The sequence below is a fragment of the Lagenorhynchus albirostris genome, chromosome 2, assembly GCF_949774975.1.
Source record: "Lagenorhynchus albirostris chromosome 2, mLagAlb1.1, whole genome shotgun sequence".
NCBI classification, from domain to species: Eukaryota; Metazoa; Chordata; class Mammalia; order Artiodactyla; family Delphinidae; genus Lagenorhynchus; species Lagenorhynchus albirostris.
This window is the reverse complement of record NC_083096.1, coordinates 166896357-166913580: the sequence shown is the minus strand read 5'-3', so window position 1 is coordinate 166913580 and position 17224 is coordinate 166896357. Positions and strand designations below refer to the sequence as shown.

Genomic DNA, 17224 nt, shown 5'->3' with positions numbered 1-17224 from the left:
CACACCACCAGGTGTACCTGGTCCCCACAGACAGGGGTTCCTGAAAAGTCGGGTGTCTGTCACAGTGGGTGCGGCCGCTGATGTGTGTTTGCCTCTGTGAGTGTTCACACGTACGTGGTGGGGGTGGGAGGAACATGGGGGCCAGTGGGCACACGGGCCTGGGGGGACCAGACTTTGGTTGCTGAACAGGGGCAGCTTGTGTCAGGCCCTACCACAACCACAGGTCCCCCCCAGAACCCCTTGGCTGGGGCTGGTCTAACCTGAAGGTGGAATGCATGTGGGGGAGGGGAGCATGCAGGGCAGGCGTATGGGGGGGAGGGGCACATGTGACGAGGGGGTATATGTGGGGGAGGTTTGCATGTGGGGGAGGGGATCATGTGGGGGAGCGGGGCACGCTGGGCCCAGCGCCCCGGTGCTGTTGGGGCCTCCAGGAGCTGGGACCCCAGTGAAGGTCTGAGGGGAGCTGACTCTGACTTGCCTCCTTTTTACTGTCTGTTTAAAACAACACTGTTAATAAATAACATTAATTAAGGGTCTCACATAACACACCCCTGGCCCCGTGATACAAGTAGAATGAGCACAATGAAAAAACTTGTACAAATACAGAAAAACACCTAAAAAATGTTGACGCCTGAAATCTTAGAGCCAGAGTGAATACCATGCGTCTCTGAGGAGGAAGGTGTCTCTAGAGCCTCTTGATATAAATCATCTTAATTCTCATACCCTGAGCATTTCACTGGGGCCGGGGGCGGAGCTAAGCACTTGAAATACTGTCTTAGTTAATTGTCTGAACTGTTGTTCTCTTCCTTGTACAGATGAGGAAACTGAGGGAAAGGGAGCTTAAATATGACCCTCGGGGAGTAAGTGGTGGAGCTAAGATTCGAACCCAGGTCTGGCTAATTTGCAAGTGCAGATCCTCCCGGGGTCCAGGACTCGGGTCCCCTGGGAAAACTGTGTTCACTTATTCATTCCTCCAGCGGTATTTTCTGAGCACTCTGAGGAGTCAGATCTAGCTCAGCACTGGGGACTTGGCCTTGAACAAGACAGGCCCTAATCGGAGCCCCCAAATGGTCACAGACTGAGTCCCAACCCTGACCACAGCTTGACCCCCTACGAGCTGTAGTCCCGCCTCCCCCAGTCAGCAGGGGCCTTTACGAGTTTTCATGGGCCACAATGTGTTCAAAAGCCAAGACCGGGTGCCTGCCTCACCAGGCCACTGTCTGCTCGGGCAGGGAGGCCCCCAGGAGCCCACTTATCGCCCCAGGCCCACCACTCTGGGCCAAGCCTCCTTGGGGCAGGGGGCTGCGTGCTGGCCTGGGGCCTGCCCGGGCAGGGGGCAGAGAAGCCCAGCTCCCCTCTTGCCTTGGCCGAAGGGCAAGCCTCCACTCAGAGCATGGGGCCACCCCGGAGTCTGAGCTGGTGTGCACCCCGCTGCAGCCCCTTTTTAGCCAAAGATAAAGGTATTAAGAATGTCGAGAGGCAACCGCAGAGCATTAAACGCGAGTGTGGGGACCTTCTGAGCTTGGAGCCCTGCAGCACCCCATGGGTTACAGCTCACGAAGCTGGCCTGCCTGAGGGAGGGACCCAGCTCAGATGGGAGGGTCAGTCACCCAACTTCCACCCCAGCAACAAAGCCCCTGACATGCAGGGGTGCAGGGGGAGTGTGGGGGTGTGTGCCCAGCACGTATACTTAGGAGCTGCCTTTTGTGCACCAGGCTGTGCCCATGGGGGACACTGTGGCAGTGGTGAGCAGAGCCTGGGATTGAACCCCAGCTCCACCACCTACAAACTTTGGGAACTTAGGCAAGTGACTTCACTTCTCCGGGCCTCACTTTCCTCCTCTGCAAAATGGGGACAAAAGTACCAACTGGTTGCGTTTGCCCGAGTTAGTAGTGATTATATCGAGTGCTGAGCCCAGTACTGGCATGAGTCAATTTCAGAGGTGACCCAGGGCAGAGGAATATACCCCCCGGTAAGCAGGGGGGTCCATGAATAGGGCCAGAGGCATGTCTGTGTGTGCCCCTCACTCCACATGGAGGATCCAAGAGGGGAATTCCAGAGGACTGCTGCAGGATGCCCAGGCAGTAGGCTTGGGGCGTGGGGCTGGATCACACAGAACCTACACTAGGTGGGAGGGACCCCTGGGAAAACTGGGCATCCCAGGGAGAGGAGCCCAGAGGGAGAGGCCCCCACCAAAGTGCTCAAAGTGCTGTTATGAGAGGGATAGCAGGGGACCCTCCCTGCCAAATGAGAAAGGATCCCTTTGCTTGTGCCATGCGTGGCCTGGGCCAGCTGTGGGATTTGGGCTTGGCTCCTTGGAGTGCTTTACGAGCTCAACTTTGGCTCAACTTACGCCCCCCACCCCACCCCTCCCCGCTCCCACTGCTCCATGCCTCAGTTTCCCCAACTGTGCACTGAGGAAGGAGAGGACCACCCTACATCAAGTGCTTTCTAAGTAGACTGTGCACTGTGTTTTACAAACCTCCCTCTCTTGGTCTTCAAATGGTTACTGGCCCATTTCTCAGAGGAGGAAACGGAAGCCCAGAAATGGCAATGACTCACCCAGCAAGAAAGCAGCAGAGCTGATCCTGACCGGCCAGGCTCGTGGAAGTGCCGCCAGCCCTTCCCAGGAAGGAGGCCAGTGGAAGCCAAGGGATGTTCCTTTATCTGGGAAAACCTCAGTTAACTCAGAGCTAATGTGCTGCGGTAAGGTGCACAGGCTCCGGATGCAGGTTTGAACCTCAGGCGGGTGATCCTGGGCAGGTGGTTTAACCTCTCTGGGCTTCAGTTTTCTCATGGATAAAACAGGCTTAATAATAGCACTCATTTTGTAGGGTTGTGAGGATCGAGTGAGCAAAGATGTGTAAGGAACTTAGTTTCTGGCATACAGTAAGAGCCATGTAAGTGTTGACTGCCAATGTGACTATTTAAGAGTTGAATTGTCATAATTTATATTTTCTAGATAATTATGCACTTATTAATTCCAATTTTGTACTTTTCCTTTTGCATTTAGGATCCAGCAAATTTCCCTTTCAAGTTTCATACAATTTCTGCTCCCACAGGCCTGCAGCTATGGTGGATTTAATAGCTTTCCCTAGAGCAGCTTTTCCCAAAGTGGGCTCTCAACACACCAGCTCCTTCAAGAAGCCAGTGTTCATTAGCATATCAAAGGCTCTGAAAAGTCCTGCAGTAAAACCCTCTGTGGAACACTGCTTGATACCGTCATTCCTGATCTTATCTGGCCACAGAGCCCCCTTTATTTCTCTTTTTTAAATTAATTTTTATTGGAGTATAGCTACTTTACAATGTTGTGTTAGTTTCTGCTGTGCAGCAAAGTGAATCAGTTATACATATACATGTATCCACTCTTTTTTAGATTCCCTTCCCATTTAGGTCACACCACAGAGCACTGAGTAGAGTTCTCTGTGCTATACAGTAGGTTCTCATTAGTTATCCATTTTTTTTGCTTGTTTGTTTGTTTTGGGGGGGTACATGGGCCTCTCACTGTTGTGGCCTCTCCTGTTGCGGAGCACAGGCTCCGGACGTGCAGGCTAAGCGGCCATGGCTCACGGGTCCAGCCGCTCTGCGGCATGTGGGATCTTCCCGCACCGGGGCACGAACCCATATCCCCTGCATCGGCAGGCAGACTCTCAACCACTGCGCCACCAGGGAAGCCCTAGTTATCCATTTTATATATAGTAGTGTGTATATGTCAATCCCAATCTCCCAATTCATTCCACCCTCCCTTCCCCCCTTGGTAACCTTAAGCTTGTTTTCTACATCCGTGACTCTATTTCTGCTTTGTAAATAAGTTCATCTGTTCCATTTTTCTAGATTCCACATATAAGCAATATTATATGATATTTGTCTCTCCCTTTCTGACTACTTCACTCTGTATGACAATCTCTAGGTCTATCCGTGTCGCTGCAAATGGCATTATTTCATTCCTTTTTATGAGCCCCCTTTATTTCTGCTCAACACCTGACAACATCTGCTGAACACACGTTGGGAGATGCCCCACTCATTTCCTGGTTTCTAGGAAATGGCAGAGCTGTGAGCGGCGCCCCTCACAGAGACGAGTGGTTCCACCTCTACAGAAATCATCTCCAGTAACTTGCTTCCATTGCTCAGCTGGTTCCCTGCGTTCTCATCATCACTGTCTGATTCAGTCCCCACAGCATCCTGGCGAGGTCAGTAGCGTCAATATCCCCATCTCACAGGTGAGGAAACTGAGGTCACGAGGTTAAGTGGCCACACAGCCAGTAAGTGGCAGATATGGGAGGCAAACCCACAACTTCTGATTCTAAACCCCACATTCTTTCTTCTGTACGTTGATAAGAAAAATAAAAACAGATCTCATTCTGCCAGGATCAATCTTCCCTGGTGATATGCTTTTAAAAATCTAAAGCCTTTTTTTCCCCTATAGCACGGAATATATTACAAACTTAAATCTTCAGCAGCTTTTTTCTGCTTACGAAAGCAATCCGTGATGGTTGGGTATAAAACTTTTCGAACATTTTGAGTTGGAAAATGAAAAGCTCCGTAACCTCACCTCAAGAGATAACCTGGGTTAAACAGTTGGGCATACACTCTTCTAGATCTGCATGGTCCAACATGTGCTATTTAAATTAAAATAATTAAAATAAAATAATATTAAAAATTCAGTCTCTCAGTCACACTCGTTGTGGACCTGGGTGGGCACATTTCAAGTACTCAGTATTCACACGCAGTGAATGGCTACAGTATCGGGCAGTAGAGACAGAACATTTTCATCATCACAGAAAGTTCTATTGGACAGCATTGCTCCAGACTCTCCCAAGACATATCCCGACATATATGCATAACGATTGTTAGTATTTTTGGTGAAGTTCCTGGATATGTCATAAGTCTCCGTATGGCCTCACCCATAAAGGGAAGAGACCCTCTAGAGGCAAAAACCAGACACAGGGAAAAACAGTCTAGGCAGAAATACACTGAGTGTTAGTGGTTTTCTCTGGGTATTGAGATTACAGAGTTTATTTTTAAATTTCCTAGGTCCTTCAGGTGATCTACAACCTAAAATGCCGGTGGGGTGGGGATGTCGGGTGGAGTTATGTTTTCTCTAATGTTCTTGCTGGTTCTAAAAGCTTCAAGGTATGCTCTTGCCCAAGGCTTCATTTATTATCATTGTTTTTAAAATTGTGGACTCGTGAAGAATGGAGGCCTGCACAAGGCAAAGGAATGAAACACCCAAAAGGGAGAGGCAGACAGAGGTCCATTTTCAGGCCAGGGGCCCCTCCAGCCTAGGGCTGCTTTAGGCAGGGCTGGCTTCACGGGCCTGCAGGCCAAGCAGTCACATAGGCTCCCTTGCTTAGAAGAGTCCCACGCTTGGTTTCATGCTCTGCAGTTGCCATCTTGAAATTCCTAATGATTTTTGACCAAGCGGCTCTGCATTTTCCTTTTGCACTGTGCCCTGCAAATTGTGTCGCCGGCACTAGTCCCGGGTTCTCCCGGGGATGGGTATCGTTTTGGCTGCTCTGACTTGTCCTCGTCAGACCACAGACGATCCCATCCATGGCGCACTCTATGCGCCTGAGAAAAAGTTTGCTTTCGTTGCTGAGGTGTGTGTCTAGAGAGTGATAAAAATAGGGCTCGCAAGCAGGTGCGGGCAGGCCCCTGTGGTCTGTGTTCACACACTTACGTGCACTCAAGGCGCACGTCTACACTGGCCTGTTTCAGAGAGCGGCCTGGTGCATTACAGGATGCTCTGCCCCACATCACTGCCCAGCTTGGATCCTGCCTGGACCCCCACTGCCTTGAAGGCCATGCTGAACCTCTAGGCCTGGCTCAACTTCCTTCCAGTCTCTTCTCCCTCAATGTCGCCACAGGACCCACAGGCCCTCCCATTTCTAAGCAATCCTCTCTACGTGGTCCTTCTTCCATACCTTTGTCCATGCTATTAATTCTGCTTGGACTCCCCAGTGTTCCTTCCTTCCCAGATCTACTTGTCTCAGATTCTACCCTTTCTGGGAAGCCTTCTGGAATTATTTGAGAAGGGCCTGAAGGTACTCTAATTGCATAGAAGAAAATATGAATCACCTTGCCTGGAGGAATCAGGCAGGGCTCCAAGGAGGTGGTGAGCCTGGGCCTTTAAGAAGAGATGTCTGCCAGGTAGAAAAAGGAGAGTTTTGTCAGGCTGGCTTTGATATCAGACAGATTCTGACATGAATTTGGGCTTCACCGGTTACTAGCTACATGACATTGGGTGAGTTACTTCCCTTTGCTGAGCCTCAGTTTCCTCATCTGTAAAATGGGGATAATATTGATAACACCTACTACATGGATTAGAGATTAACTGATTAATGAAATTAGAACCACCACAGTGCCTGGCACACAGCAAGTCATCAACAAACATGATTTCCCTCTCCCTTCCTCAGTGTCTTCCTTCTGTGAAATGGTAGTGTCCATCGCCCATCGCTCTGGGTCTGTCTGTTTATTCATCTCTGCAATGGAGGTAGTGGTGCCCAGCACACGGAGCTGTGATGAGGGTTCTATGGGGTGATGGGAAGTTACAGAAGTCCCAGGAGCCTGAGATTCTACATCGATAGGAAGGGTAGAAGCCGAAGGGGTGCTGGCCTTTCTCACTGGGGCATTTTCCTGAGGCAAACTTTCCGCACCTCACGAGGCTGTCAGCTCCAGGAGGTCAGGCACCTGTGTCTGTTTTGTCTGCTCCTGAATCCTCAGTGCCCAGGACATGGCATGCAGGGGATGCTCAATAAATGTCCACTGAGTGATCAGCAGCACCAGTGGGCCCACATCACACCCCAAGTCCTGGGCACTGGGAATGGGAGAATCCAGGAAAACCAGCCCTTTCCAGGGAAAACTGTCTTCAGATTGGGACCACAACACAGGCCACAAGCATTTCCCAAGCACCTGCTTTAGGCATGGCTCTGCCCAGCCCAGGGCAGACCCTTGCTCCACAGACAGATAGGGAGAGCTAGGGAGCGCCGGGGAGGAAGATGACTGACACAGCGATTTGGGAAGAGGAAGAGAGACGAGGGGCGGCCGGTGGGGCCCTGGCTGGGCAGGAGCAGGCCGACCCCTTGCTGCAGCCCCGGCTGATGGGAGGTCCAGCTCACCTGCTCCTGGGAGTGTGGGGCTGCCTCTTCCTCTTCCTTGTTTTGAAAAAAAAGTTTCCCCTAAATTTACAAGTAACACATGTTCAGCGTTTAGTAGTTTGGAAAACCTACAAAAATCACCAAGAGAATTAGAAATAAAGGCTCCCCGCCATCACCGCATCACGTAGCACTAACTACAACATTTTCGTGTTGTCCTTGCAGTCTTTTTCCTAAGGTGGCCTTGTTCCCAGAGGCAGCTTCCTCTGCCTGCCCCAAAAGGGATATGCCTGCGGTACAGGGGAGAGCCAGGCTCAATGCCGTGAGCCCCTCCCACCCCTAACATGGGGCTCCCACCATGCTGGCCCTGATGCCTCTTCCTAAGATATGAGGGAGCCCAGAGCTGTGGGTGAGACCTCAGCAGGGCTTCCTCCATGGGGGTAACGGGGGGGCAGAACTAGGGTTCGGTGAGGGAGGACGGAATGGAAGTCCTCAAGGTGGGGGCACTTTCGGGGCCATGCCGTGTTGGCCTTTAGCCACTGGGCACCCGGGCGAGTTGAGCCTGGGGCAGGGGCATGACCAAAATGGACCTCCCTTCTCCTCCCCATGCCCTTTCTTTTCAGCCCCTTTCATTTGAGTACCCCAAGTTTTCCTTCCCTTAACACCTTCTACTTGCTGTATACCCAGCCGCTGTTCTCTTAACAAAGGTGAGCAGATCAGTGAACTCACGGGCACTGGACCCTGCGTTCTAAAAAAAGCCCAGCCAGCAATGCTTCACCCCAGAGGGGCCGAGTGCCGCGGTGGAATTTAAGTCCACCAGTGTCCGCTTTCAGTGTCACACAATGAAGGATGTTCTGGGGGGCTGACTTCGGTCACCCCTGCGAATCATAAGTTATGGCATCCGCCCTTTCCGCCCACACGTAAGTCTGAACCTTTTGCCAAAAACACTTTTCCCAGACGCGAAAGAAAACCCCAAAGAGGAACCTAACCCTTCACACGGCTGCACCAATTGGATGTGAGAGCTCAGGCACCCACCAGCAAGCGTTTCAAAGAACGAGCCAGACGGCAAAGGGGAAGTGAGGGGAGAAGCTGGAACCCTCCCTGGAGGTCAGTGTTGGTCCATCTATTCATTGGTCCTTTCACCCTCTGTCTCCTCCCTCCTCTTAGCAAGAAGCGCTGAGCCTGACCTGCTCCCAGGAGCACCCCACCCAACAGGAGGGGGTGGGGGGAGTGAGGGCGGGGGCAGGGCTCTCCCGAGGCCTGGAGGGGAGAAGGGGGGAACCGGGAAGGCTCCCCAGAGGGGGCGGCCTTTAGGCTGGGTCTTTTTTTTTTAAAAAACATCTTTATTGGAGTATAATTGCTTTACAATGGTGTGTTAGTTTCTGCTTTATAACAAAGTGAATCAGTTGTACATATACATATGTTCCCATATCTCTTCCCTCTTGCGTCTCCCTCCCTCCCACCCTCCCTATCCCACTCCTCTAGGTGGTCACAAAGCACCGAGCTGATCTCCCTGTGCTATGCGGCTGCTTCCCACTAGCTATTTTGCATTTGGTAGTGTATGTATGTCCATGCCACTCTCTCACTTTGTCCCAGCTTACCATTCCCCTTCCCCGTATCCTCAAGTCCATTCTCTAGTAGGTCTGCGTCTTTATTCCTGTCTTGCCCCTAGGTTCTTCATGACCATTTTTTGGTTTGTTTTTTAGATTCCATATATATGTGTTAGCATACGGTATTTGTTTTTCTCTTTCTGACTTACTTCACTCTGTATGACAGACTCTAGGTCCATCCACCTCACTACAAATAACTCAATTTCGTTTCTTTTTATGGCTGAGTAATATTCCATTGTATATATGTTAGGCTGGGTCTTGAGAGGAGAGAGGCAGGTTTCTCACCTTCCCCATCCTGTTCAGAGTCAGACTCTTTTGCCCAGGAAGAGCGGGACCATGAAATAGTCATTATTTCCATAATTATGGAGGTCTTGCCTCTGCACCAAGCCCTATATTAAGTACGTAATATACATGATCTCATTAACCCACCCAACACATCTTGAGATGGCTACTGTTTGTTCTCCCGATTGTACAGATGAGAAAACTGAGTTCAGAGAGGCGAGGCACTTTGTCCGAGGCCACAGAGTGAGGGAATGACGGGGCCTGGCTGCAGCCTGGGCTTGTAACTAACTGCATTTCATGTGGCCTCTTCCCCAGAGGACACCCTCTTCTCCATCCCCATCTCTGGGAGCCATTGACAAGGGGCCTGACAGTCCCGCTACAGTCTCCCCCATGCTTACCTCTCTCCAGCACTGGGAACACCAGGTGGTTCGTGCTGGAGATGGAGCAATGGGGTGATATGTGGGAACATCTGCCAGGTGGCAAGTGAATGAACATGGGGAGGCGGCGGGGCCGAGGGGCTCAAAGAGGTGGCCGTGCTGAGTGAGCACTTGCTATAGACCAGTGCCGTGCACAGGGCTTCAGGGCAGGGTCACATTCTCCCCTGCAACCACCCTAGTCCCATCTTATAGAGGAGGAAAGAGACTCAAAGAGGTGAATTAACATGTTGGGTCACCCAGCTATCTCACAGCTTAAACCTGGCTTGATTCTTAAACTGTATGCGAGCCTGGTCCCCGAGCAGCTGAGAAAAGTTGGTGTTCCTGTTACGGAATTCGACTTCACACAAGACCACACATCTCTTTGGACCTCAGCTTCCCCATCTATAAACCGAGGCGGAGGCCCTCTGCCTGCCAGCTCCAGCATTCTCCTGGATTCACGCACTGCTCCTGCTTCTTGTGGAGTCTCCAGTCGTGACAAGTCTCGCTCCCAGCCCAGCTGTGTCCCTCCAGGAAGCGCTGTTTCAAGGCGGGTGATGGAGGGCTCATGTTCCAAATCCACTGAGGGATAAAGCCCTCCCTTCCTACCTCCCTCTGTCCCCTTCCAGCACGTAAGGGAGGCTACTGGGCACCAAGGCGGGAGTAACTGGCTGATCCCCCAGGCTGGCCTGGGCCTGGAAGGTCTCAGGAGGCCAGGGCTCCCTGGTGGCCACAGGTAGTCCCAGGGAAGACCCCTGGCAGAGGGGTGTTTGAGCTCAGTCTTGAAGATTGGGTGAGACCCCTCAGCTGCCCGCTGGGTACCCCCCCCGGCTTGGTGGATTTGAGGAAGGGTCTGCAGATGAGGTGTCCCCAGGAGACGGAAGTAGGAGCTGGTGTTGCGGCCGCCCCACCGAAGCCTGAGCCCAGAGCACAGGTTCCCCGCCTTTGGAGGAGTCTGGACTGGCTCAGAGGCAAGGCTGGGGTCAGGGGGTGCTTCTGCCTCCCTTCCCTAGGAGGCTTCTCGAAGGTCAGGTTTGCAGGCCCTGTTGCTCAGGGGCATCTAACTCCTGGCCGCCCTCCGGTAGCCGAGCGGGCCTCAGCTTTGATGCAACCCCCTCAAGACTGAGGCGTCAATGGGCTCTCTATGTGACCAGTGGGGCCGCTGGGGGCTGCCGGCCGCCGTCATGGGCACGGGTGAGGCCTGGACACACAGTCCCACTGTGTGGGGCCGGCTCATGCCCGCCCAGACCCTGTGGCCAGTGGGGGACTCCCAGGAATGCCCTTCCTGCCTGGGGGGGGCACTGTGGACTGGCAGGGTGGTCTGGGGAGATGGGCGTGTGCAGGGCGGCCTCAGGAGCCGCCGTCAAAGGGCACAGCAGAGGTGGCGCCAGGCAAACGCCAGAGTGGCTGTGGGTGGCTGGCAGTCAGCACCTTCATCTCCCAGGGTCACGGGGATGGGGGAGGCGGCCAAGGGCGCTCTACCCAGGGTGACCAACCATCCTGGGGTGCCCGGGACTCGGGAGAGTCCCCTGTTGTTTAGCCACTGCCCAGAGCTGAGCACAGGACACGGTGAGTGACCTCTCTGGTCGCGGCAGCTCTCCCGCCATCCAGTGACCTCTGAGTCAGACCTTCCTGGCTAGACCTGCCCAGGGCCGTTCTGTGAGGCCACTTCCCATTCCTTCCAGGTGTCTTCAGCTGTGCAGCTGCCCACCGCTGCTCAGAGAACTCTGGCCAGACAGGCCCGTCCCGGTCCCCTTCCAGCACCTCACCGCGCATGGTACCCGCAGCCATCCCAGGAGGTGCCCACAGTCATCTCATCCTTTCCTGCCTCTGCATCTTTGCCCACCCAGGCCATTGCCTCTGCCTGGGACATCCTTTCCCCGCCTGTCACCCCCTCACCCTGCAAGGCCCCGCTCCAGGAGGACTGTCCTCCCCCAGGCTGACCAGTGCCCCCTCTCTGATCCCCCAGCCCCCTGTTCTTTGTGCCTTATAAATTTATCACACCCCAGTGCAATTTTCAGTTTACCTGTCTCTTTCCACACCAGATTGTGACTTCAAGGGTGGAGAGCCTGACCTAGCCACCCTTGTACCTGAGCTCCCAGCACAAGGCCAGGCTCCTGATAATTTAAAAAAAGGAAGGCATTTATTGAGCACTTACTCTATGCCAGGCACCCTGCTCATTTAATTCTCTCCAGAGCCCATGAACTTGGTGTAATCATCATTCCCATTTTACAGATGGGGAAACAGACGCACAGAGTGGTGAAGTGGCTCACCCTGGGCTACAAAGTTAGCGAAGGGCAGAGCCAGGACTTGAGCCTGGAGAGTCTGATTCCAGAGCCCAGCTTGAATCTCAGTATCTACTCCTTGATAAGCTTTTGTGGAATTACTGAATAAAGGAAAACCTTTGTCTCCCTGAGCCTCCCAATTCCTGCATGTGGCAGCTTAGATCCATTTCCTCCAGTTCCCTCCCTGGAGGGGTGCCCACCCTCAGTGTCCTGGGGAGAGTACTTTTGTCCATGGGGGTGCAGTTTGAGGGTGCTGTGAGAGGGACCTGCTGCAAGGGGGACGCCCCCAAGGGGTTCAGAGAAGGGCCTCGTGGAGCTGGCCCTCCATGGGTTGTGGACGGGCCCTTGGGCAGCATCAAGGCCATTGCCCACATTTGTCAGGTGGGGAAACTGAGGTCCAGAGACCGGAAGGGACTCGCCCATAGTCACACAGTGTACCATTAGGCCTCAGCTTCCGCATTTGTCAAAGAGAATATTCATACCCCTCCTCCTACCTGGGAGAGTCCCGGAGAAGAGATGGGAGAAGGTGGTGAATTGCTCAGGGCACAGGGCACCCCAGGAGCCCCCTTTGGCCTCTCAGTGCCTGGCATTCTGCCATCAGCCTGCAGCTCTGTGGGGTAGGCACCGCCCTCTTCATGTCTCCTCCTCACCCTCTACTTCGTGTGGAAATCAAATGCCTCTTCACGCTCTCCCCAGACCTCTCTGTCACAGGGAACTGAGAGCAGTTCTGGAATCGGGAACCCAGCCTGAAAAGCTCTCGAGGGGCAGTGATGTTGTGAGACCTGCTGGCTCCACTGCCTCCGGCTGAGGAGCTGGGACCGCAGGCCTGCATTCAGGGCGGTCCGTGAACTCCGGCGGGAAACCCGTGACAGCTCTCCTTTCACTGACCTCTAACCAAAATGTAGCATCTTTTGCCACAGTGAGTTTGTCACCCATGGAAATCACAGATATCCTCCAGTCTCATCAGGGCTGTCACGATTCTCTTGAAATACCATGTATGCCCGTTCCTGCTGTATTATGACCATTACTACCTCCACTGAGAGGCCCATGGTCACGGAGTCACAGACGTGCTTTTTTATAGTTGGATAACTGTATTTCCATAGATTTGGGGTTTTTTCATAGCTCTTTGTATTTTGTTTTATGCATTTAAAAATTCGATTCTGCGGAGTCTGTAGGCTTCCTGAGACTCCAGAAAGGTCTGTGGTTCAGGGCAGGTTAAGGGCCCTGCATGGGACAGCATGTAGCCGAGCACTGCGGACCCAGAGGCTGGATCGCTTTGGGGACAGAATTGGCATCTGCAGCCCTTTGAGCCTCCGGAGACAGAATCCCCCGAAGTGAGCAGAATGTGGGGGACAGAACTGGGCAGGAGAGAGGGGACCAGACAATGGGACAGAACACGGAGCTGCAGGGAAAGCCTCAGACCCCAGACCCTGAGGCCTCCCCCGGACCCTGTCTTACAAGACACATCTGCATCCCTGCCCACCAGGCATCAGCCTGCTCTGTGCACACAGCCGGCCCAGAGCCACCAGCTCTCCTTTTCCTCTCCCTCTGTGCCACCGTTTACCATCTCTCGGGCCCCATGGCATCAGGAGCCCATCCTAGGTGGGTGGCCCTTTAGTCCTGTCTCCCAAGTTTCCTTTGTTTTAAACTCGACATTTCTCCATCTTGCTCACGGAGGGAGAAATACAGATTACAAAGACCCAGCAAATGGTTTTTATAAACTCTTATTTTCTTGCCACAGAACTGCCTTTAATTAGCTCCGAGGACTACAAAGGGAACAGCGTTATAATAGGAGCCGCTTGAAGGAAGGAGCCCATGGCGCTCGGCTCCCAGACCTCGGGCTGCTGCTGGTCACCAGCCACAGGCAGGTCTGACGGGAGCGCCCCCGCCTCTCTCCACTCAGCCCCCACATGCGGCCACACAGCCTGCCTCAGCTTCTCTCCAGGGAGGAGGAATATGTCCTGCTCTCAGACAAGCCCTCGCAGAAACCTCTGGACAATAGGCACCCACATGTGCCTCAGTCCCTGCCCAGAGCTGGCTGCCCAAGGACTGGCGCAGAGTCACAGCAGGACAGGCAGATGGGCAGAAGGGCAGATGGACAGTCAGACCGACTTCTGTGTCTCAGCCGATCACCTCAGCTGAGAAAAGGCAACGCCAGACCCCTAGACCCTGGAGTTCCGGATGCCACTCAGTCCTTCTATCCTGGAGGAGGACTCATCCCCGTGTATAACCCAGAGACACTGCCCTCATACACAGTCCGTTCCCAGCCTCAGGCAATTAGAATGTCACAGCCAGAGGGGCCTCCATTTGGGGCACAGAGAGGTTAAGTAACTTGTCTAAGGCCGCTCAGCAAGGTTGCCACTGAGCTGGGACTCAGACTCAGGGCCTCTTGACCTCCAGTCTCAGGGGCCACAGCCCCCCTCTGGGCTCCTGCTAGCGGGGAGGAAGGCAGCAGGGGGGCCAGACAGAGGCAGGAACAGTCTCCCCCCGAGTTCTAGCCTCAATCAGAGGTTTCAAGCGGGGGATCCCGGGACCCTATCCTTTCTGAGGCACGTAACTTCGACCTCCGGGTTCCTCTAGGCCACGAATAGAGGCAGAAGCCACCCAGAAACACTTATGTCTACCCGGGACCAAGTCCACAAGACTTCCCGAGGCCTGCTCCCTCAACTCCGATCCAGTTTCAAGGCCACACAGAGCTGCACGAGTTCCAGCAAAAGCCTGTAGCCCCTTCTCCCTCTGCTTCCCTTACCCCAGGGATCACTCGGAAAATGCAATGCAGGAGAAGTCCTCGGGAAGGTCTCTAGATCCCAAGGCGTAGACTTGCCACCTGCCTGCTCCACGGCTCTGCTCAGAAGCTGGCTGGGCTCTGGGGGATCGGAGTATCTGAGTGTCTGCCTGAGCACAGGTAGAGGGTCTGAGCTCTCTGGATGGCCCAGGGGCTGGGGCAGCTGGGCTCAGGAGCCCTGATGGTGAGGCGGGAAGCCTCGGGTCACAGGGACACCCCCGTGTCCGCTCCACCCCACGACCCTCCGAGGTCTGGCCTCTGAGGTCTTGAGGTCTTGTGGTATCCATGGCGCCCACCACAAACAGTCCCCACCAGCTGAGGATGAAAGTCCACAAGGGTGCTCCGCTGCAGGAGACCACGGAGGCCACCAAGCCCTCTTCCCACCTCAGGCTTTCAGAAGCCAGCGGATTTAGGTAGTCAGCCCGGGCACTTGAAAGCAGCCTGGGCTGGCGGTGGAGGGTCGCGGTCCGGGGACTGGCCACAGCTCCCCACCCGAAAGGGGGATCATTACTCACCGCGGATGAAGGTCGGCGAGTAGGTCGGGAAGGAATCGAAGATGCTGTTGGATGCCATGCCCCGCTCTGAGGAAGGCGAGGTTTCAGCCCTTCAGGGGGTTGGGTTGGGATTGACTTGGTTGGCTGTCGTTTTATTTTTCCCTAGCTACTTTTGAAAATAAAGGGGGGGGGTGCTCCTGCTTTTTGTTTGTTTTTTTCGTTTTGTCCCTTTATTCCCCCTACTGCTATGAAAAAGAAAAAAGCAAAGAACGCGAGAGTGTGTGTGTGAGCGAGAGAGAAAAAAAATCCCCAAGGAAAGTAAGTTTCTGTTTGTACCCAAGAATTTGGATTCCAGGTCCCACAGGAATGTCTCGCCACAAATTTTCAACAGAAGCGTATGCAGAGTGTATCATTAGATGACGGGAAGGGGCCTTTGGCAGCCAGGGCAGGAGTCGCAGGGCAGTGAGGGCAGAGCCAGCCCAGCATCAAGCGCCACGGGAATGAATGAATGAGGCTCGCCCCCGGCACAGCTCAGCTCAGTGGGTGCGAGGGCGGCCCGGGGGTGGGAGAACGGGGAGCCAACCAGCTCCGGCGCAGGGCCTTGAAGGCGGCTGAGGGCCTGGCCTTGTGGTTCTGTGGTTGAGGGACCAGGCCTTCACGGTGTCAACCCGACCTCAGCTCACAGGATGCAAGAAGTCAGCTCGCGGCCTTGGCCCATTGGCTGGGCGGCGGTCACCTGGGCCGTGATGTCACAGCCTCTTAGAAGATCTTGTGGCTGCCTCTCTCTCTTTTTAGAAAAAAAAAAAAAAGAAGAAGAAGAAGAAAGAAAGAGAAAGAGAGAACAAAAAGGGATGGCTTTTATTTGTGGAGCTAGCCTCAGCACGCGGCCCAGAAGCAGAACTGGAAGCGGCTGGAGAGGGAGTGGCGTTGGGGGGGGGGCGGTTTGGATCCTGTGGGAGATCCCTTTTTAATTAAGGCCAGTGTTGGCCCGGGCAGCCGGGAGCCCTGCAGGCCCTGCATTGGGCACCGGGAGCTCGGATCCCCTCCAGGCCCCCCACCCTGGGCTGCGTGTGGCTCTCACGCTGTCATCGTCCACCACTGCAGCTGGGGAGAGGCGTCCACATGTGTGGCTGGGTAGCACTTCACGGGGATTTTAGGGGAGTTGGGATTAAGTACAAAGGGAAACACATGAAGGGATGCCAGCGGCGCTCACACCGCAGCCTGTCTGCCTTCAGAAAGGCCCTCCTAGGGAAAGCTGGTGGCATGGCCTCGCCAAGGGGCCCTGTGCAGAGCTCGGGTTCTGAGGCCTGCGCCAGTCGTTCAAGGCTCTTTGCTCATTTTGCCTACGTGTGCATCTCCGTAGCGTTCTCTGTTCCAGCCTAACGTGCCTGGGCTTTCCTGCTTCTGGGTCTTTCCTCTCGCTCTCCCACTCCCCGCTCCCCCCACGCCCGGCTCCCAGTGCCCTTTGTCAGCCCCTGTTTGAATGCTTCCATTCCCAGGGAGACTCCAAAGTAGGAGAGACATGGAGGATGATTCAACGCCACACTTCCGTGTTCCCAGAAACCAGGTCAGGCGTCGTGGGGGAGGGTGGCGGTTTTACCATTTCCCTCGTAAGTTCTACTCTCCCATTTCATGGGCCAGACCACTGAGGCCCAGAATACTGACGTCAGCTTGTGCAAGGCCACACAGTATTCGGAGTGGAATTAGAATGTCAGCCTCTGGCCCAGCAGCCTGGGCCTCAGCATTGACACCACAGTGCTCTGCAGCATCCTCTAAGCTAAATCCCAAGGTTTCCAAGAGTCCTCTGCAGACTGGGCACCACCACCTGGCCCCTCCCAGGAAGCCCAAGCTTGGGGCCAGACCCCGGCACCAGCCTCGGACTCACGCTCTTCTCTGTAAGCTAACGCGGAGCAGAAGGGGCATCCGGGGGAGGAGGGGCTCGTCCAAGGTCCCAGGGAGACTTGCTTCTGCCCCCAGCCTCACTGGGTCACCCGGGAGCGGGATGCCCTAGGAAATTTGTTGTCTGTGCCTCATCTAGATCCTCATGAAGGCTCAGTCTCCTCTTCCTGACTGGCAAGTTGGTGGAGGCAGGGGATGGGGGTGGAGGTTCTCATTTGTCCAGAGAGGAAGCAGGTTTACAATGAAAGCCACAGGGCTCTGGAGTCAGATTCAAGTTCCAGTCCAGCTCTGCTGGATCCCAGCTGCAAGACTATGGGCCAAGTCACTTGCCATCTCCGGGCCTCAGTTTCCTTTCCTGTAGA

General features: G+C 54.2%; 1 protein-coding gene across 1 annotated transcript in view; it reads right to left on the bottom strand.

Moving 5' to 3' along the window:
- Window positions 1-15045, bottom strand: part of RUNX3 (RUNX family transcription factor 3) — a 60170-nt gene extending 45125 nt beyond the window's left edge. Inside the window, exon 1 of the mRNA XM_060142763.1 lies at window positions 14985-15045. Within this exon, the coding sequence (XP_059998746.1) occupies window positions 14985-15042 (58 nt within the window). The 5' untranslated portion in view covers window positions 15043-15045. The remainder of the gene's footprint in view (window positions 1-14984) is intronic.
- Window positions 15046-17224: the final 2179 nt, after the last annotated feature.